Raw genomic sequence first — 22,844 nt, 5'->3', positions numbered from 1 at the left:
GCCAACTGCTTTGGCGCCAGCCCTACCGGCCTGTCTCCCCCCCTTCTGAAGACACTGCTCCAGCGACGCTCTCCCCAGGACCAGCGACCTCTGAATCCTCAGAGGACTGCCCTATCCTAAAAGGACCAAGAAACTCCCGAGAACAGCGGCCCTGTTCACCCACGACTGCAACTTTGTTTCCAAAGAAGCAACTTAAAGACAACAGCATTTCCCGCCAGAAGTGTGAGACTTGCAACTTTGCACCCGGCGACCCCGACTCGACTGGTGGAGAAACAACGCTTCAGGGAGGACTCCCCGGCGACTCCGAGACTGTGAGTAACCAAAGTTGTCCCCCCTGAGCCCCCACAGCGACGCTTGCAGAGGGAATCCCGAGGCTCCCCCTGACCGCGACTGCCTGACTCTCAAATCCCGACGCCTGGAAAAGACCCTGCACCTGCAGCCCCCAGGACCTGAAGGATAGGAACTCCGGTGCAGGAGTGACCCCCAGGAGGCCCTCTCCCTTGCCCAGGTGGTGGCTACCCCCAGGAGCCCCCCCCCCCTTGCCTGCCTGCATCGCTGAAGAGACCCCTTGGTCTCCCTTTGATTCCAATTGAAAACCCGACGTGTGTTTGCACACTGCACCCGGCTGCCCCCGTGCTGCTGAGGGTGTACGTTTTGTGCTAACTTGTGTCCCCCCCGATGCCCTACAAAACCCCCCTGGTCTGCCCTCCGAAGACGCGGGTACTTACCTGCTGGTAGACTGGAACCGGGGCACTCCCTTCTCCATTGAAGCCTATGCGTTTTGGGCACCACTTTGAACTCTGCACCTGACCGGCCCTGAGCTGCTGGTGTGGTAACTTTGGGGTTGCTCTGAACCCCCAATGGTGGGCTACCTTGGACCCAAACTTGAACCCCGTAGGTGGTTTACTTACCTGCAAGAACTAACAATTAATTACCTCCCCTAGGAACTGTGAAAATTGCAGTGTCTAGTTTTAAAATAGCTATATGTGTTTTATGTGAAATGTATATATGCTATTGTGATTATTCAAAGTTCCTAAAGTACTTACCTGCAATACCTTTCAAATGAGATATTACATGTAAAATTTGAACCTGTGGTTCTTAAAATAAACTAAGAAAAGATATTTTTCTATACAAAAACCTATTGGCCTGGAATTGTCTCTGAGTGTGTGTTCCCCATTTATTGCCTGTGTGTATGTACAACAAATGCTTAACACTACTCCTTTGATAAGCCTACTGCTCGACCACACTACCACAAAATAGAGCATTAGTATTATCTCTTTTTGCCACTATCTTACCTCTAAGGGGAACCCTTGGACTCTGTGCATACTATTCCTTACTTTGAAATAGTGCATACAGAGCCAACTTCCTACTGTGTTCCTTTCTGTGCACAGGGAATCCAGTGCTGTATATCACCTAATTTTATTTAGGTTAATACTTTTTTCATCCCACTTTCCTTGGGTGAAAGCTCTGATCGTTTTGGAGCTGAAAGGACCTACAGGGCTTGAATCATAAATCAGGACCCGTACAGGTGGCAGTGGTATTTTATCCTAAATGCTGTCTGTTTTCATTTGTTTCTATAATGGATAAAATGTTGGTGGTAAGCACAATTAAAAGACAGTTTGTGCAGGCAAAGGAAAGTGTGCTTCATTATGTGTTTTTTCTCATCCTGTGGGTCAGCCTCCAACTACACTGAGATTTCCCAACTTCATCGGCTGCATTGAGATGGACACTCTGAATGAAGAGGTGATCAGTTTGTATAACTTCGAAGAGACTTTCGACTTGGACACAACCCGGGATAAGCCCTGCAGCAGGTAACATGAGATCAAAGTGGATGTAAGCTCCATGGCTAGAGTGTTTTGTAAAAATGGGGCATGTGCTCAGTTTGCACCAGATACTCACGAGGTCACTATCCAATAAATGGGGCAAAGGTGCTGAGGGCACGGAGTAGCCACCGCAGTTGGCCGAGTTGCCAATGCCAGTATCCCTAAAAGCTGTGTAGAATGCCCTACCCTCTTGTATTAATTCAAACCACTGGCTCATTTTGGGGTGCAATGTAAATGACTTTATAGCAGATATCCCCATTAAGGCTACAGGGTGTTTGATCTTAACTCTCTAAAAAGGTGCGGCATGAAAAGGTAATTAATTACTTTTCCATAGGGAAGCAAGGCACCATACCATTTGCTTAGTTAATCACTCTCTTCAACTACAGAGCCAGGGCACTCAGCCACCACCTGTGTTTGACCTCCATATCTTGAAAGGGACCTTGTTCCAGCCAGTGAATGTCTAAGGTCTGCATATTTAGGCACACATTGACTCTATCCACAACTCATATGACTGCTTTTTTTCCTGGAGAGTTGTAAATCTTGAAACTCTAGGAGGCCTTAGGATCCTGTCAGGCCAGTAAGCACCCGTAGAAAAACTCTATAGATATGGAGAGAGCCTTTTCTCATCACTTTTAGGAGTCTAATGTAATAGAAGATACAACTGCAGTGACAAGTGCCTGCATGAAACTCACCCCGGTCTAGAAATCTGAATACCCACTGGGGACAAAGATTAAGAGGTTGAGTGTGACACATTTGTTTTTTGAAGCTCATGGTCCCCAAAATGTTTCTTTCCATTGGGTTAATTTAGTCTCCGAACCAATATGTACCCTTCTCTTTCTGGTTTTATTGGATTGAGAAAGGGAATAATTTCTTTGCTCTCTGTTCAGTTTGATGGCATGTCTAGCATACTTCATTCATCACTGTCTGCTTAACTCATGCAAAAGGGTGTACATGAGTGCCGCTACAAGGCCAGCTTTAGGCCTTTGGTCTGAGAAGGATAGGATTGAGGTTGTGATGTGTGAGGAAAACAAGTTTGGACAATGTAGGGTGATTAAAAGGTTGAGCAATGTGGTGTCTGCTAAGCTGAATCTGTCCAGATGAGGAAAGTTTATCCTTTTAAGCAGTCAGTGGGCTCAGAATGCACCTTAACCTGGCCCTTGTAAAATGTTTCTTAAGCACACCAAGGAGACAGAATATTTTTTTAATTCCTGACTCTTGATTTGTCTCTAAGGTCAAAGTCTACAAGTGACCCATGGATAACTGATGGATCTTACTTTGATGGCTCAGGCTATGCAGAAATTAAACTGGGAACTCAGTCCGGGCTCACAAAGCGGTATGAAATGGAGGTCCGAGTGGTGTCTTACAGTGGAATAATCTTCTTCCTGGAGTCTCAGGTTAGTGTGCACCATGGCAGTCATTAAGCAGCTGGGTGAGAGGAGCATAGGGTGATCTCGGTTTCAGAGACCCTGTGCATGTATGTTTTTTCTGATTTATCCTCCAACAGTTTTAGGTTTCGCCCACAGAAAGCTTTAGATGTCTATTGTTGAAAGACCTGTTGAGTCTAATACAAATATCACAATGGGCTGTGGGTCAGTCCATTCCTTATCTGTGGTTTGCTTTCTTGTCATTCTCATTTGATTGCTGCTTATTCAAAAGCATGCCTTCCTCTGTATATGCTTTCACTGCTAGCAGTCAACAAGCTACTTTTTTCTTTTCCCTCAAGCATTTCTTTGGAGGTGCATGTTTTTTTTTTTTTTTTTTTTTTGTTTTGCTCTCCACCATGTACAGCTTCCCCTTCAAATCCCTGCCCACCATGCTCTGTATTGCAACCCCGCCCACACCCTCTTCCTACCCTGGCCCTCCCATTCCAAAGTAAACAAACAAAAAAAAAAAAACAAGAAGCCAGCACAGCACTATAATGTATACCTCCACAGGTCGTCCTGCTAGGGCCAGCAACTGAGTAAAAAAAATACTGCCACCACGTCTTGACACTTATATGTGAATGCAGGTGATACATGCTAGTGTAAACATCCACACATTGATGTCCATTATTTTAGTTTATTTTTCCTCTTGATTTTGACAAATTGCTTCATCATCGGCAGCAGTTTTTTGTCTTTTCTTTTCAGCATTGGCACTAAACATTGGCAAAGCCAAAAGTTTGGCTAATGGCTTTGAGAAACAAGGAATTTTGGCATTTCTCTTTAAAAGACATCATTAAAATGGGAGCTTCTGACTTGTAGTTGAGGGTAGATAAACCCAGCACAGTTGGTTGTGCTTGGTAGTAGGACACACTAGTGCCTGGTAGCCAATATTCCTCAGTCTCACAGGGACCCTCAAGTGTGTGCTGTCCCTTTCATAAAAGCCAATGCAGATTAGCCCAAGTCAGCTGGCACAGATGTATGCTGCCAGCCTCTGTGGAAGCAGAATTGGAGTCACAGGAGCATGACCTGGCTTTCTGTTCCAAGAGCAGTGGGTCCAGGCTGAGTGTGAGCAGTGCTCACAAAGTTTTCCCCGTTGGCGATGGCTATTCCTTTTTTAGGAAGCTGGCTCTTTATAGAGTGGACCAAAAAGAGTTACACTCTAAAGAGTCCAGGCAACCTCAAATGAATCACAGAAGCACACATTACATCCCAGATGCTCTCTTTTATGGTGGTGTGGACGAGCAGCCAGGCATATTAGAGGATGGTGCTAAGCATGTATTGCACACACAAAGGCAGTTAGCGAGACACACACCCAATAAAGAAATCCAACCACAATATATAAAAATAACACTACTTGTATATAAATTTAGATACTAAGATCACCGGAATCAGGTGAGTACTTTTCGAATTATGAATTCTTACAGTTTTCACAAGTTGACACTTTGTGCAGGAATGTTATCCTATGGAGGAAAACATGTACTGATTTTGGACACTTCGTAGCAACTTACAGGACTGTTCTCTGGGACTTGAGAGAGTATGGGGAAAGGTTCAAGGCCACAGCAACAGGTCACTTCTGGAGACCCTGAGGCATCTGGATGCAGAGGTGTGTTACAGTGTTGGGTCTCTCATTCACTTCAATGGGGAACGGTCCAGATATAAAGATGCTGCATACAGTAACTGGGGTGGACAGTCTGGGCGAACCCACAGGGGTGCTCAGTTCTTGAGATGCTCAGAGACATGAGAACACCTTTGATCCTCTTCTCCTTGGGTAGGGGCTGCCTAGTGCAGAAGTACCCTGAGATGACGGGTTTCTGTCACCGGAGACACTTGCGGTATAGGGGCCCTGCAGAAAGAGGCTGCAGTCGGCGACTCGTAGTCCATTCTTGCTAATCCCAAGGGTGGGCTCCGATCCAGCGGGTCTGAGGAATCTGTGGGCACCATCGACTCCCTTGGACATGGGCTGTGGGGTTCGAGTGCAGAGGTGCTTTTAGGTGTCAGGTCGCGGTGGTCAGAGACTTGCTCCGGGGCTTGGTGACCTGGTAAAAAGGGGAAACGGGGGTAGGGAGGCACACTTCACCTGAATTGCCTCGTGGATCCTGATGTCCCTTGACGTCGGTCTGCGTTGTGGGTGTTGGAGTCCGGATTGGTCTACCAACAAGCCTTGATTGCTGTAAGGGGTGCAGCACCCCAGGTATAGGAGCAGGGAGCCTCCAGGTGTGGGGTCAGCGTCTCAGGACTTCGGTGACGTGGGGCTGACCTCTTGGGCTCCAAACAGTCTTCTCCGGGCTCATTGATCCCTCCGGGGGCCTGATGGCCAACAGGGCAGAGTACCAGACTTTACAAGTGGTGCCTGCAGATGCAGGGAAGCAGCTTCTCTGCTCCAAGGGAGATTCTTTGGCGATTGGTGAAGCACTGGCATCTCTACAGGTTTCTTGGAGTCTGCACAGTGGCAAGACAAGTCAGGTTTTCCTAGAGGGTCATGTGCAGCAGTAAGGCTGGCAGGTTTGGCGCCAAGTCAGTCGAGCTCCTCCGTTCTCGGGTCAGCAGTCTTTTCCGTCACCTCCTTATTTTGTGCCTGTCAAAAGGTGAAGTCCTGGGATCAGGGACGTCCCCTAAATACTAAAGTTAGGGGCTTTAAGGGGAATGAGGGGTAGTAGCCAAAATACTACCTACCCCTAGGGTCACTACACCCACTAGATGACCACTTCCTTTGGGGAGTGGGCATCACCCAGTCCCTAAATTACTAATTCCACCACACACAAGATGGTGGAATTCCTAATTGTGTGTTCACTTCAAGCTAATAACCCTAGAGGTGTGCCCTGCCTGGTAATACAACACACCTTCTGCATAACTAATTTTCCCGCCTGTCCAGGTGCCAAATGGCTCCTTGCCTGGAGGGTCAGCATCTCTTCACCTCTGAGGGAAGCCAGATGCACATACCAAAGAGGGTGGGCTCTTTGAAGCCCCCTGCCTTGAAATGCAGGTTTGCAGGTCAACCTGTTGTGAGAGGTGTGTAACACCCCTGTCAGAACAGGCTTTGTTCCTGACAGCCCAAGAGCAGAGGCTCTCACCCTTGGGAGTCAGAAACTTGTCTGTTGGTGGCAGGCCGGTAAAAACCAGTCAGTCAGTGCACTGGTAATTGGCAGGTTGTCATGGGGCAATTCTAAGGTACCCTCTGGCTGCATGTATTAATAAATCCAACACTGGAATCAGTGTGGTTTTATTAATATGAAGTGTTTCATACGAAACAGCATAGGTTTCAGGGAAGCCATTATGTAGGTGGGATCTTGTTTTGAACAGTGCCCAGGACATACTTTAAGATCGCTTCCCTGTTCACTTGTATTGTAAATAACTGGACTGGCCAGCACAGGGATATATCTGCTCATGCAGAGATGTCCTTGCATGTAATAACATGCACCTTAGGGTTGTAAGGCCTGCTGTAGGGGTGACTTCCAAATACTACATGTAGTGTTAAAGTACATGGCTCACAAGTGTCATGTTGTGTTTTCATTTTTTAGAGCAACTTGTCATGCAGCCTGCAATGGCATCCTGAATGAGCCCCTTAGAATGGCAAAAGCTATGCAGAAGCTCTTAGGGGGGCCCTATTTAGAACCTAAGCCCTATGTACCCAGAAGTACCACTTACTAGGGACTTTCAGGTGTGCTAATGGCCTGGTCACTTGAGGATCAAGCGACCACCTGTCTTGTTTTTGGGAAGGAACACTCGCAATGGGGGCCCAGTTAGCAATAATCCAGTGCTTTTCAGTCAAAGTTGCATCAAAAACCAGTCAAAAAGAGGGGGGGGGCTGCTGCAACCAGAACCCAGTTTCCTTGACTTATCTCTTCTCTGAACAGTTCTTAATGTGACCTTTTACATTGAAGCTTTGTGATGCTTTTATCAACCACCTTTTCAAGTAACCTCTCAAACCAGAACCTCTAAACTTAGATTTCATTTGTTAGACTGATTGTGGATTAAAATGACTGCCAGTGCCCTTGAATGGTGTGGATTAGAATCAAGCCAACCCACTTCTGAGAGTGGAGTAAGGCAAGGGACAGAGACTGGAGTCTCATAGTAGTGTCTTGATTGCTTGTGGGTAAACAATTGCTCTGTTCCTACAGTATGCAAGTGAGTGTATACATATTCCCTCAATTATAAGTACGTAAACAAATTCCCATGATTAATTAACATTATTCTAGAACCACTGATGGCGCATTCCTAGCTGACTACCCTTATGGCAAAGAAGCCTTTGCTAGTCTAGTCCTGTCATTCCCCTTCTCTCCTGTTCCATTTCCTCTGCCCCTTTCTGTCTTTTACAAATTCTTCTACAAATGTTTGTTTTGAGGGATTGTGTGTGCTGCAGTGATGGAACTCCCTGGATCACCCACTTTGCTTTTCCGTCATCTAATTGTGGTTCCTTGTTTTTACTAATGCAGAGCTCCTTCAAGCCCATCACAGGTATTCATTTGTATGGATTTTGCTTATTTTATTCTATTTTTCTGTTGACGTGGCTGCTGTTGTCTGTGATGATACTTGTCTTTGCCAATCACTATGCTGCTGCTGGTGTGTCCAAGTGAGGCCTGTTTTGAATCATGTTAAGTTGTTTGCGGAAAGCCATCAAATGTGGGTCCTCTGGATGTGGCTGGGATCAGCTCACTGGGAAATAAAGACTCAGCACAGTGTTTCTCCTCTACTAGGGCCAGTTCCTCTGCTTGGCTGTGCAAGATGGGAAGCCTGCACTTTACTATGACTTTGGCGATGGGTTGCAAAAGGCGAAACCAAGCGTTGACCCATCTACTGTCCCAATCAGCAGTGCCTCCAGTAAACTGGTAAGAACTTCACAGCAGTCTCATTAGAGGCCTTTCCAGGCATAATGCAATGTTATCAAGAGTCTCCTTTTGCATATTCTGTGCTTGCTGTGCATATTATAAGTATTAATTTCAATGCTTACTTGTGAACTGCTAAACCAACCTTCTCGAAATGGAGAGCCAAGGCACTGTGTCATAAACAATGTTTAGGCTAGTTTTGTTCAAGAATGTGGCTTCATTCCCGTCTGGGAAAAAAGGCTCCCCTTTTCTGGCTGCATTGAAGGTAAATTAAAGTAGTCACTGAGGCATCACCGCTGTGCAGCAGGTCTATCAAGGTGTTTCCTGGCATTTTGGCCCTAGTTCTGTAAAGAAAAGTGCCTATTTCTGAAATGTTTTGAGACGATTGCAGCAATAAAGTCTATTGAAAATGCATAAATGTAAATCAGTTGCATTTCAGCGCCTCTCTGTCATGGATCCCTGCTTGTTCCTCCCTTTGTGAGTTGGTTGAATCTGTAAAAAAAACTGACGGTGAAAGTCTTAGAGCAACTGTACACCAGCAACGGATTTGTCCAATGTGTGGTGTGAAATTAAAGGCCTTACAGTGACAGGGTAGCATCAATGAACTTATTCCAAGGGAAGTGTGAAATCAAGCTCCTACAGTGACACTGTGGTGGTAACAAACTGCCTCACTGATCATGTGAAACTGAGGGTCCCACAGTGACAGAGCAGCAGTTTCAAACCTACTTTACAAGGGATGTGAAATTGATGGTCTTATTGTGGCAGGGTAAGTGTAACAAACCTTTCCATGGACTGGGCAGAATGGAATGTGACCTTGATGTTTTTCCCTGAATCAATTTCACATTATCTGAGGCTATGGTCCTCATTTTATGGCATCAATCCCTGTCTTGAAGTTGATGGAAAGGAGAGGGAGAACAAAAACTAAGGAAGCTGGATTTGCATTGTATAAATCATTGCATGTGAAAATAGCAACTCGCAGGTGGTGTTCTTTGGACTTTTTTTCCAGCTTTGCTGATCTCAAAACTTTTTTCCCTGAAATATATGCATTTCTTTACCCAGCATGAACATTTGGCCCTGGTAAAAATCTGGGATGCATGAATACTAAAATGTTGACTTAAAAAAAAAAAAGAGGATTTTTTAAATAGAAAAATAAAATAAACATCTTTTATGAGGCATTACCCCCTTAGAGCCTACATCTGAAAAGAAAAGAAAAACTTCACTTAGCCTTCTAATCTTTTTACATCCATTTTAAAAAGAAAGGGGAATTATAATTCCACATTTATTTCAGCTTTCAAGTTAAATATCACATCACTTTAGTGAATGTTCTGATATGTCATTGCTGAGGATATTGAAGTTCTGAGGGTGCAATGTCTGTGTAAAAAGATAAGTTGCAAGCAGGAGCAGTTTCTCCATTAGGACTCGGGGGCTTCACTGCACTGAAATTTCTACACATACCCGCACAAATATTAATTAGATCAATTTATTTAGAGATACAATGGTATCTCTAAACAAATCGATGTATTTAAGTCTGGGCTGTCTGCCCCAGGCTGGCTGCCCCACCTCTCTCTGAAGCAGGAGACAGAAGCCAGGCAGTAAATCAACTTTCTGCAATGTGACGCATGACTTGGGGCTTACCGTTCTAAAGCCCTTCATTGCTATTGTTGTCTATGGTGGTATCCACTATGGGTTTGGGCATCTGAGTCTCCATCCCTGCGTGAGGGCAGTCATCCGTCATTCATAGGCATAGACCTGACCCTTTCTCATTTGTCACACTTAAGAGTAATGTTAAGTGTTATAATGTTAATCTTGTATTATGTATATTGTGCTGAGACCCCAGGTGACCCCTCCTCCCCCCACCCTGTGACACCCCGGGCCCTGGCTGCACATCACTGGCCCCATTAGAAGTGGAGCTGCTGTATTTGTTCCCCTGAGAAATTGATCCAAAAAAAGAGCAGTTGTAAGGAAATGCCTCCTTGGCATGGTTGCCCCCTGACTTTTTGCCTTTGCTGATGCTATGTTTACAATTGAAAGTGTGCTGAGGCCTGCTAACCAGGCCCCAGCACCAGTGTTCTTTCCCTAACCTGTACTTGTGTATCCACAATTGGCAGACCCTGGCATCCAGATAAGTCCCTTGTAACTGGTACTTCTAGTACCAAGGGCCCTGATGCCAAGGAAGGTCTCTAAGGGCTGCAGCATGTCTTATGCCACCCTGGAGACCTCTCACTCAGCACAGACACACTGCTTGCCAGCTTGTGTGTACTAGTGAGAACAAAACGAGTAAGTCGACATGGCACTCCCCTCAGGGTGCCATGCCAGCCTCTCACTGCCTATGCAGTATAGGTAAGACACCCCTCTAGCAGGCCTTACAGCCCTAAGGCAGGGTGCACTATACCATAGGTGAGGGTACCAGTGCATGAGCATGGTACCCCTACAGTGTCTAAACAAAACCTTAGACATTGTAAGTGCAGGGTAGCCATAAGAGTATATGGTCTGGGAGTTTGTCAAACACGAACTCCACAGCACCATAATGGCTACACTGAAAACTGGGAAGTTTGGTATCAAACTTCTCAGCACAATAAATGCACACTGATGCCAGTGTACATTTTATTGTAAAATACACCACAGAGGGCACCTTAGAGGTGCCCCCTGAAACTTAAACCGACTATCTGTGTAGGCTGACTAGTTTTAGCAGCCTGCCACAAACCGAGACATGTTGCTGGCCCCATGGGGAGAGTGCCTTTGTCACTCTGAGGCCAGTAACAAAGCCTGCACTGGGTGGAGATGCTAACACCTCACCCAGGCAGGAATTGTCACACCTGGCGGTGAGCCTCAAAGGCTCACCTCCTTTGTGCCAACCCAGCAGGACACTCCAGCTAGTGGAGTTGCCCGCCCCCTCCGGCCAGGCCCCACTTTTGGCGGCAAGGCCGGAGAAAATAATGAGAAAAACAAGGAGGAGTCACTGGCCAGTCAGGACAGCCCCTAAGGTGTCCTGAGCTGAGGTGACTCTGACTTTTAGAAATCCTCCATCTTGCAGATGGAGGATTCCCCCAATAGGGTTAGGATTGTGACCCCCTCCCCTTGGGAGGGGGGCACAAAGAGGGTGTACCCACCCTCAGGGCTAGTAGCCATTGGCTACTAACCCCCCAGACCTAAACACGCCCTTAAATTTAGTATTTAAGGGCTACCCTGAACCCTAGAAAATCAGATTCCTGCAACTACAAGAAGAAGGACTGCCCAGCTGAAAACCCCTGCAGCGGAAGACCAGAAGACGACAACTGCCTTGGCTCCAGAAACTCACCGGCCTGTCTCCTGCCTTCCAAAGATCCTGCTCCAGCGACGCCTTCCAAAGGGACCAGCGACCTCGACATCCTCTGAGGACTGCCCCTGCTTCGAAAAGACAAGAAACTCCCGAGGACAGCGGACCTGCTCCAAGAAAAGCTGCAACTTTGTTTCCAGCAGCTTTAAAGAACCCTGCAAGCTCCCCGCAAGAAGCGTGAGACTTGCAACACTGCACCCGGCGACCCCGACTCGGCTGGTGGCGATCCAACACCTCAGGAGGGACCCCAGGACTACTCTGATACTGTGAGTACCAAAACCTGTCCCCCCTGAGCCCCCACAGCGCCGCCTGCAGAGGGAATCCCGAGGCTTCCCCTGACCGCGACTCTTTGAACCTAAAGTCCCGACGCCTGGGAGAGACCCTGCACCCGCAGCCCCCAGGACCTGAAGGACCGGACTTTCACTGGAGAAGTGACCCCCAGGAGTCCCTCTCCCTTGCCCAAGTGGAGGTTTCCCCGAGGAATCCCCCCCTTGCCTGCCTGCAGCGCTGAGGAGATCCCGAGATCTCTCATAGACTAACATTGCGAACCCGACGCTTGTTTCTACACTGCACCCGGCCGCCCCCGCGCCGCTGAGGGTGAAATTTCTGTGTGGGCTTGTGTCCCCCCCGGTGCCCTACAAAACCCCCCTGGTCTGCCCTCCGAAGACGCGGGTACTTACCTGCAAGCAGACCGGAACCGGGGCACCCCCTTCTCTCCATTCTAGCCTATGTGTTTTGGGCACCACTTTGAACTCTGCACCTGACCGGCCCTGAGCTGCTGGTGTGGTGACTTTGGGGTTGCTCTGAACCCCCAACGGTGGGCTACCTTGGACCAAGAACTAAGCCCTGTAAGTGTCTTACTTACCTGGTAAAACTAACAAAAACTTACCTCCCCCAGGAACTGTGAAAATTGCACTAAGTGTCCACTTTTAAAACAGCTATTTGTCAATAACTTGTAAAGTATACATGCAATTCTTATGATTTGAAGTTCCTAAAGTACTTACCTGCAATACCTTTCGAATGAGATATTACATGTAGAATTTGAACCTGTGGTTCTTAAAATAAACTAAGAAAATATATTTTTCTATATAAAAACCTATTGGCTGGATTTGTCTCTGAGTGTGTGTACCTCATTTATTGTCTATGTGTATGTACAACAAATGCTTAACACTACTCCTTGGATAAGCCTACTGCTCGACCACACTACCACAAAATAGAGCATTAGTATTATCTCTTTTTGCCACTATCTTACCTCTAAGGGGAACCCTTGGACTCTGTGCATGCTATTCCTTACTTTGAAATAGCACATACAGAGCCAACTTCCTACATTGGTGGATCAGCGGTGGGGTACAAGACTTTGCATTTGCTGGACTACTCAGCCAATACCTGATCACACGACAAATTCCAAAATTGTCATTAGAAATTCATTTTTGCAATTTGAAATTTTTCTAAATTCTTAAAAGTCCTGCTAGGGCCTTGTGTGTTAAGTCCCTGTTTAGCATTGTCTTTTTAGAATTTAAAAGTTTGTTAAAAGTTTGAATTAGATTCTAGAAACAGTTTTAGATTCTTAAAAAAGTATTCCAACTCTTAGCAGAATAATGTCTGATACAGAGATGCAGGTGGTGGAACTCGACACCACACCTTACCTCCATCTTAAGATGAGGGAGCTAAGGTCTCTCTGTAATATAAAGAAAATAACCATTGGCTCCAGACCTACCAAAATTCAGCTCCAGGAGCTGTTGGCAGAGTTTGAAAAAGCCAACCCCTCTGATGATGACATCACAGAGGAAGAAATTAGTGACTTGGAGGCCAATGTTCCTCCTCCAGTCCTAAATAGGGAGAACAGGACCCCTCAAGTCCTGTCTCCAACTGTGTTAGTCAGAAATAGTGAGTCCCTCACAGGAGGGTCCCACATTTCTGAAATCACTGAGGATGCTCTCAGTGAAGATGACCTCCTGTTAGCCAGGATGGCCAAAAGATTGGCTTTAGAGAGACAGCTCCTAGCCATAGAAAAAGAAAGACAAGAGATGGGCCTAGGACCCATCAATGGTGGCAGCAATATAAATAGGGTCAGAGATTCTCCTGACATGTTAAAAATCCCCAAAGGGATTGTGACAAAATTTGAAGATGGTGATGACATCACCAAGTGGTTCACAGCTTTTGAGAGGGCTTGTGTAACCAGAAAAGTGAACAGATCTCACTGGGGTGCTCTCCTTTGGGAAATGTTCACTGGAAAGTGTAGGGATAGACTCCTCACACTCTCTGGAAAAGATGCAGAATCTTATGACCTCATGAAGGGTACCCTGATTGAGGGCTTTGGATTCTCCACTGAGGAGTACAGGATTAGGTTCAGGGGGGCTCAAAAATCCTCGAGCCAGACCTGGGTTGACTTTGTTGACTACTCAGTGAAAACACTAGATGGTTGGATTCAAGGCAGTGGTGTAAATAATTATGATGGGCTGTACAATTTATTTGTGAAAGAACACCTATTGAGTAATTGTTTCAATGATAAACTGCATCAGCATCTGGTAGACCTAGGACCAATTTCTCCCCAAGAATTGGGAAAGAAGGCGGACCATTGGGTCAAGACAAGGGTGTCCAAGACTTCAACAGGGGGTGACCAAAAGAAAGGGGTCACAAAGACTCCCCAGGGGAAGAGTGATGAGACAACCAAAACTAAAAATAGTAAAGAGTCTTCTACAGGCCCCCAAAAACCTGCACAGGAGGGTGGGCCCAGAGCCTCTTCACAAAACAATGGGTACAAGGGTAAAAACTTTGATCCCAAAAAGGCCTGGTGTCATAGCTGTAAACAGCATGGACACCAAACTGGAGACAAGGCCTGTCCCAAGAAAGGTTCCACTCCAAACTCCCATCCAGGTAACACTGGTATGGCTAGTCTCCAAGTGGGATCAACAGTGTGCCCAGAGCAAATCAGGGTCCACACTGAAGCTACTCTAGTTTCTGAGGGTGGGGTGGATTTAGCCACACTAGCTGTCTGGCCGCCTAACATGCAAAAATACAGACAGCAACTCTTAATTAATGGGACTAGAATAGAGGGCCTGAGGGATACAGGTGCCAGTGTCACCATGGTGACAGAGAAACTGGTTTCCCCTGGCCAATACCTGACTGGAAAAACTTATACAGTCACCAATGCTGACAATCAGAGAAAAGTACATCCCATGGCAATGGTTACTTTAGAATGGGGAGGGGTCAATGGCCTGAAACAGGTGGTGGTCTCCTCAAATATCCCAGTGGACTGTCTGCTTGGGAATGACCTGGAGTCCTCAGCATGGGCTGAGGTAGAGCTAAAAACCCATGCAGCAATGCTGGGTATCCCTGAACTGGTATGTGTGAAAACAAGAGCACAGTGCAAGGCACAGGGTGAACAAGTAGAGCTGGAGTCTGGAAGAATGGCCCAGCCTACCAAGAGAACAGGAAAGTCAGTTGGGAAACCAACTACAACACAGCAAAAGAAAGGGAACCTCTCTTCTCAGGAAGAAGTTCTGCCCTCTGAGGGAACTGAGCCTTTAGAGCTTGAACCTTATCAGGTTGAGCTCTTAGGCCCAGGGGGACCCTCAAGGGAGGAGCTGTGTAAGGGACAAGAAACCTGTCCCTCTCTTGAAGGCCTTAGGCAGCAAGCTGCTGAAGAGTCCAAAGGCAAGAAAAATGGAACGCATAGGGTCTATTGGGAAGATGGGCTCCTGTACACTGAGGCCAGAGACCCCAAACCTGGTGCCACTAGGAGAGTGGTAGTGCCTCAGCTGTTCAGGAAGTTCATCCTAACATTGGCCCATGACATTCCCCTTGCTGGACATTTGGGACAAACCAAGACGTGGGAGAGGTTAGTCAACCACTTCTACTGGCCCAATATGTCCAACATGGTTAAGGAGTTTTGCCTCTCCTGCCCCACCTGTCAAGCCAGTGGTAAGACAGGTGGACATCCAAAGGCCCCCCTCATTCCACTTCCAGTGGTGGGGGTTCCCTTTGAACGAGTGGGTGTGGACATAGTTGGTCCACTAGAACCTCCCACAGCCTCAGGAAATATGTATATCCTGGTAGTAGTGGATCATGCTACCAGGTATCCTGAAGCTATTCCCCTTAGGTCGACTACTGCCCCTGCAGTAGCCAAGGCCCTCATTGGTATCTTTACCAGAGTGGGTTTCCCTAAGGAGGTGGTGTCTGACAGAGGTACCAACTTCATGTCAGCATACCTAAAGCACATGTGGAATGAGTGTGGAGTGACTTATAAATTCACTACACCATACCATCCACAAACTAATGGCTTGGTTGAGAGATTCAACAAGACATTAAAAGGCATGATCATGGGGCTCCCAGAAAAGCTCAAAAGGAGATGGGATGTCCTCTTGCCATGTCTGCTTTTCGCTTACAGAGAGGTGCCACAGAAGGGAGTAGGATTCTCACCCTTTGAACTTCTGTTTGGTCATCCTGTAAGGGGACCACTTGCTCTTGTTAAAGAAGGCTGGGAGAGACCTCTCCATGAGCCAAAACAAGACATAGTGGATTATGTACTTGGCCTTCGCTCTAGAATGGCAGAGTACATGGAAAAGGCAACCAAAAACCTTGAGGCCAGCCAACAGCTCCAGAAGTTTTGGTATGACCAAAAGGCTGCACTGGTTGAGTTCCAACCAGGGCAGAAAGTCTGGGTTCTGGAGCCTGTGGCTCCCAGGGCACTCCAGGACAAATGGAGTGGCCCTTACCCAGTACTAGAGAGGAAGAGTCAGGTCACCTACTTGGTGGACCTGGGCACAAGCAGGAGCCCCAAGAGGGTGATCCATGTAAACCGCCTTAAGCTCTTCCACGACAGGGCTGATGTCAATCTGTTGATGGTAACAGATGAGGATCAGGAGGCAGAGAGTGAACCTCTCCCTGATCTTCTGTCATCAGACCCAAAAGATGGTACAGTAGATGGAGTGATCTACTCAGACACCCTCTCTGGCCAACAGCAAGCTGATTGTAGGAGAGTCCTACAACAGTTTCCTGAACTCTTCTCCTTAACCCCTGGTCAGACACACCTGTGTACCCATGATGTGGACACAGGAGACAGCATGCCTGTCAAGAACAAAATCTTTAGACAATCTGACCATGTTAAAGAAAGCATCAAGGTGGAAGTCCACAAGATGCTGGAATTGGGAGTAATTGAGCGCTCTGACAGCCCCTGGGCTAGCCCAGTGGTCTTAGTCCCCAAACCTCACACCAAAGATGGAAAGAAAGAGATGAGGTTTTGTGTGGACTACAGAGGGCTCAATTCTGTCACCAAGACAGATGCCCATCCAATTCCAAGAGCTGATGAGCTCATTGATAAATTAGGTGCTGCCAAATTTCTAAGTACCTTTGACTTGACAGCAGGGTACTGGCAAATAAAAATGGCACCTGGAGCAAAAGAAAAGACAGCATTCTCCACACCTGATGGGCATTATCAGTTTACTGTTATGCCCTTTGGTTTAAAGAATGCCCCTGCCACCTTCCAAAGGTTGGTGAATCAAGTCCTTGCTGGCTTGGAGTCCTTTAGCACAGCTTATCTTGATGATATTGCTGTCTTTAGCTCCACCTGGCAGGATCACCTGGTCCACCTGAGGAAGGTTTTGAAGGCTCTGCAATCTGCAGGCCTCTCTATCAAGGCATCCAAATGCCAGATAGGGCAGGGAACTGTGGTTTACTTGGGACACCTTGTAGGTGGAGGCCAAGTTCAGCCACTCCAACCCAAGATCCAGACTATTCTGGACTGGGTAGCTCCAAAAACCCAGACTCAAGTCAGGGCATTCCTTGGCTTGACTGGGTATTACAGGAGGTTTGTGAAGGGATATGGATCCATTGTGACAGCCCTCACTGAACTCACCTCCAAGAAAATGCCCAAGAAAGTAAACTGGACTGTGGAATGCCAACAGGCCTTTGACACCCTGAAACAGGCAATGTGCTCAGCACCAGTTCTCAAAGCTCCAGATTATTCTAAGCAGTTCATTGTGCAGACTGATGCCTCTGAACATGGGATAGGGGCAGTTTTGTCCCAAACAAATGATGATGGCCTTGACCAGCCTGTTGCTTTCATTAGCAGGAGGTTACTCCCCAGGGAGCAGCGTTGGAGTGCCATTGAGAGGGAGGCCTTTGCTGTGGTTTGGTCCCTGAAGAAGCTGAGACCATACCTCTTTGGGACTCACTTCCTAGTTCAAACTGACCACAGACCTCTCAAATGGCTGATGCAAATGAAAGGTGAAAATCCTAAACTGTTGAGGTGGTCCATCTCCCTACAGGGAATGGACTTTATAGTGGAACACAGACCTGGGACTGCCCATGCCAATGCAGATGGCCTTTCCAGGTTCTTCCACTTAGAAAATGAAGACTCTCTTGGGAAAGGTTAGTCTCATCCTCTTTCGTTTGGGGGGGGGGGTTGTGTAAGGAAATGCCTCCTTGGCATGGTTGCCCCCTGACTTTTTGCCTTTGCTGATGCTATGTTTACAATTGAAAGTGTGCTGAGGCCTGCTAACCAGGCCCCAGCACCAGTGTTCTTTCCCTAACCTGTACTTGTGTATCCACAATTGGCAGACCCTGGCATCCAGATAAGTCCCTTGTAACTGGTACTTCTAGTACCAAGGGCCCTGATGCCAAGGAAGGTCTCTAAGGGCTGCAGCATGTCTTATGCCACCCTGGAGACCTCTCACTCAGCACAGACACACTGCTTGCCAGCTTGTGTGTACTAGTGAGAACAAAACGAGTAAGTCGACATGGCACTCCCCTCAGGGTGCCATGCCAGCCTCTCACTGCCTATGCAGTATAGGTAAGACACCCCTCTAGCAGGCCTTACAGCCCTAAGGCAGGGTGCACTATACCATAGGTGAGGGTACCAGTGCATGAGCATGGTACCCCTACAGTGTCTAAACAAAACCTTAGACATTGTAAGTGCAGGGTAGCCATAAGAGTATATGGTCTGGGAGTTTGTCAAACACGAACTCCACAGCACCATAATGGCTACACTGAAAACTGGGAAGTTTGGTATCAAACTTCTCAGCACAATAAATGCACACTGATGCCAGTGTACATTTTATTGTAAAATACACCACAGAGGGCACCTTAGAGGTGCCCCCTGAAACTTAAACCAACTATCTGTGTAGGCTGACTAGTTTTAGCAGCCTGCCACAAACCGAGACATGTTGCTGGCCCCATGGGGAGAGTGCCTTTGTCACTCTGAGGCCAGTAACAAAGCCTGCACTGGGTGGAGATGCTAACACCTCTCCCAGGCAGGAATTGTCACACCTGGCGGTGAGCCTCAAAGGCTCACCTCCTTTGTGCCAACCCAGCAGGACACTCCAGCTAGTGGAGTTGCCCGCCCACTCCGGCCAGGCCCCACTTTTGGCGGCAAGGCCGGAGAAAATGATGAGAAAAACAAGGAGGAGTCACTGGCCAGTCAGGACAGCCCCTAAGGTGTCCTGAGCTGAGGTGACTCTGACTTTTAGAAATCCTCCATCTTGCAGATGGAGGATTCCCCCAATAGGGTTAGGATTGTGACCCCCTCCCCTTGGGAGGGGGGCACAAAGAGGGTGTACCCACCCTCAGGGCTAGTAGCCATTGGCTACTAACCCCCCAGACCTAAACACGCCCTTAAATTTAGTATTTAAGGGCTACCCTGAACCCTAGAAAATCAGATTCCTGCAACTACAAGAAGAAGGACTGCCCAGCTGAAAACCCCTGCAGCGGAAGACCAGAAGACGACAACTGCCTTGGCTCCAGAAACTCACCGGCCTGTCTCCTGCCTTCCAAAGATCCTGCTCCAGCGACGCCTTCCAAAGGGACCAGCGACCTCGACATCCTCTGAGGACTGCCCCTGCTTCGAAAAGACAAGAAACTCCCGAGGACAGCGGACCTGCTCCAAGAAAAGCTGCAACTTTGTTTCCAGCAGCTTTAAAGAACCCTGCAAGCTCCCCGCAAGAAGCGTGAGACTTGCAACACTGCACCCGGCGACCCCGACTCGGCTGGTGGCGATCCAACACCTCAGGAGGGACCCCAGGACTACTCTGATACTGTGAGTACCAAAACCTGTCCCCCCTGAGCCCCCACAGCGCCGCCTGCAGAGGGAATCCCGAGGCTTCCCCTGACCGCGACTCTTTGAACCTAAAGTCCCGACGCCTGGGAGAGACCCTGCACCCGCAGCCCCCAGGACCCGAAGGACCGGACTTTCACTGGAGAAGTGACCCCCAGGAGTCCCTCTCCCTTGCCCAAGTGGAGGTTTCCCCGAGGAATCCCCCCCTTGCCTGCCTGCAGCGCTGAGGAGATCCCGAGATCTCTCATAGACTAACATTGCGAACCCGACGCTTGTTTCTACACTGCACCCGGCCGCCCCCGCGCCGCTGAGGGTGAAATTTCTGTGTGGGCTTGTGTCCCCCCCGGTGCCCTACAAAACCCCCCTGGTCTGCCCTCCGAAGACGCGGGTACTTACCTGCAAGCAGACCGGAACCGGGGCACCCCCTTCTCTCCATTCTAGCCTATGTGTTTTGGGCACCACTTTGAACTCTGCACCTGACCGGCCCTGAGCTGCTGGTGTGGTGACTTTGGGGTTGCTCTGAACCCCCAACGGTGGGCTACCTTGGACCAAGAACTAAGCCCTGTAAGTGTCTTACTTACCTGGTAAAACTAACAAAAACTTACCTCCCCCAGGAACTGTGAAAATTGCACTGTGTCCACTTTTAAAACAGCTATTTGTCAATAACTTGTAAAGTATACATGCAATTCTTATGATTTGAAGTTCCTAAAGTACTTACCTGCAATACCTTTCGAATGAGATATTACATGTAGAATTTGAACCTGTGGTTCTTAAAATAAACTAAGAAAAGATATTTTTCTATATAAAAACCTATTGGCTGGATTTGTCTCTGAGTGTGTGTACCTCATTTATTGTCTATGTGTATGTACAACAAATGCTTAACACTACTCCTTGGATAAGCCTACTGCTCGACCACACTACCACAAAATAGAGCATTAGTATTATCTCTTTTTGCCACTATCTTACCTCTAAGGGGAACCCTTGGACTCTGTGCATGCTATTCCTTACTTTGAAATAGCACATACAGAGCCAACTTCCTACAGCAGTGTTTTGTTCCCTTGCAAATTTGATCCAAATATTCTCGTCAAGCACAAAGGGAGAAATATGAGCTGTTAGTAAATACAGTTATCTGCTGTATGGCAATAAAACTGACCAAATCTTCATTGCCTTAACATTAATGACAAAAACATGGATTGCATTGCAAACAATAAATGTTTAAAACGTTAAGGCAATGTATGTCAGCAATTTAGTTCCTCTCTAATTTCACATTTTACTTAACTTGAACTCCCCAAGAGTGTTAGCTATTTTATCATGTTGTGTTTATGTATTTTTTTCTGTGCATCTTATTAGTCTTGCAAATTGCATACTTTGAGATGTGCCAGGTGTTTATTAGGGTCCTTGATTGAGAGCTCTGATGCTGAAGCCAAAGCAAAGTGCCTATTACTTGGTTGGCCTCTCTGCAGAGCACATAGAGCTATTGTCATGTAGTACAGTTGCTATTGAACTTCAGCGGAAATGTGTAAGAAGTGGGTGCACGGATGTCACAATATTAACAAGGCAAAAGCAAAAGGAATTAAGTTGTTAAATGTAAGTGAGTGCAGTTTATGTTTGGAAGTGGTGAAGTGAGGGACATGCAAGGAGGTGCACTCGGGGAAGAGTGAAAAGAGGGTGCTGAGGAAAAAGAGGCAGTTGAAGATGTGTAGATGGACTAGATATGCAGAGAAAAAAGGCATGCATATGTAATGCAAAATGCACCTAGCCGAAGGCCTTCTACAGGCATCAATACTATTTAATTCAGAGACTCACAGTTTCTGAATTGAAACATTTCCAATGTTAATTATTTATAACAAATCATTGCTATTACTCATTTATCTTAAACAGCTAACAACCATTGACAAGCCAATCATACTGGCAGGTTTTAGGTGTATCAACACAACAAGATGATGGACGGAGTGCTAAAACCTTTAACTCACCCCCAGTCACAGATCTGGGTTTAATCCATCGTCCTTTTGCTCACCTTGCCACCCCAGTTTGGAACCAGCCATATGCAAATCAGTCTTGGCCCTGTTCCTTATGGGAACAGTCCAGCCCGAACTGCCAGCCCAAGTTGATGCCACATGCGGTGCAAGACACTGAGCAAGAACACACTTTAAAGGGCTCAGATTGTTGCACTGCACAATTTGCACATTACAGTAACTGTTGAACATTTTAATGCTGTAAGATATGTGGCAGTTTTTAACATGTCTAATATTTCAAGACAATACGTTCCCACTGCTTTATAATCCTTGCTTTATCACTAAATTGTTTTGCTTTACAACACACTAGTTGCCACTCTTTATTTACATTTTTGCTCAGGAGGAGGAGGACCCACCTTGTACCCCACATTTGTCAATTAAGCGTGCTTGTGTCACTCAGTACATAAAAGTTATACCCAACGTTTATGCCCCACCACTTTCAAATGTCACCAGCACCACAGGTTGCAAGGGGTTATTTCTAAAAACTTCTCAAAGCCTCCTTCTCTGGGGCGCTCATGCACCAATGGGCCTCAAGATCCAGAGAATGTCACTGTGTTCATCTTACCGCAAGAGTGACGATAGCTGTGGCCAGATTGGTGCATCCTCAAAGATGGGCTATAGCAGCCCGCCTGGTGAACTGGAAGAGTTTTGTGCACAGACTGCACCAGTCAGTGTTTTAGCAGAGTCATGTTTTGAGGATATACTGATTGGTGAATTAGCAAAGCCATGGACATTTTGGGCTGTATTGATTGGTGCATTGATAGGACATTGGGCTAAGGATTCACAAACTGATCCATTACCAACCTTACATATTGACCCTGCAGTGATAGGTGCATTGAAAAAGCTTATGCTGAGCCTACACAGAAATGTGAATATGCAAGGTCATGCATGAGGTTGTGCTGTGGGAAGTTTCCAAGTTTTATCCCAGGCAGCTTCATAAAGTAACTTCCAAACTTTGTAATCTTTGTGAAATCCCTACATTTTACAGAGTGTTGAAACCAATACAACCAGTCAGGAAAATGTTTGCTAAAACAGGTTTGCATGATATTTATTTGGCAAACTACATTGAGCAGAAAAATCATTTTGCAAGTGAAGTGGGGAAACTCCGTGTAGTGTGTAAATGAGATCTGGCACTTTTTAAGAGTGTTGTTTGAATCTTGGCAAAAGCTCTAATTACTTGGGAAGTGAGATATGTGTAGACGGAGACTAACATCAAGGCAATAGCAGACCCCATGGCCAAAAATAATCAAATCACCACCCATTGATCACATTTAAGATTGGGGACAACAACAACAAATAAATATGCAAAGGAAATGCAGGATTTAGTGATCTTTGTAGTGTCCATCTTCACTCTTAAATCTGTTTCAGAATATGGCATTAAAGCTCAAGGTCC

General features: G+C 46.8%; 1 protein-coding gene across 2 annotated transcripts in view; it reads left to right on the top strand.

Annotated features, from left to right (window-relative positions):
- LAMA5 (laminin subunit alpha 5) overlaps positions 1 to 22,844 on the top strand; it is a 467,726-nt gene that overhangs the window by 383,880 nt on the left and 61,002 nt on the right. For both annotated transcript variants that reach the window (XM_069243153.1, XM_069243152.1), the window contains exons 64-66: positions 1,678 to 1,811; positions 3,055 to 3,217; positions 7,939 to 8,070. In XM_069243153.1, coding sequence (XP_069099254.1) covers positions 1,678 to 1,811; positions 3,055 to 3,217; positions 7,939 to 8,070 — 429 coding nt within the window. The remainder of the gene's footprint in view (positions 1 to 1,677; positions 1,812 to 3,054; positions 3,218 to 7,938; positions 8,071 to 22,844) is intronic.

This window comes from Pleurodeles waltl, chromosome 7, assembly GCF_031143425.1.
Source record: "Pleurodeles waltl isolate 20211129_DDA chromosome 7, aPleWal1.hap1.20221129, whole genome shotgun sequence".
Taxonomy (NCBI): domain Eukaryota; kingdom Metazoa; phylum Chordata; class Amphibia; order Caudata; family Salamandridae; genus Pleurodeles; species Pleurodeles waltl.
This window is presented reverse-complemented; position numbering and strand designations above follow the sequence as displayed.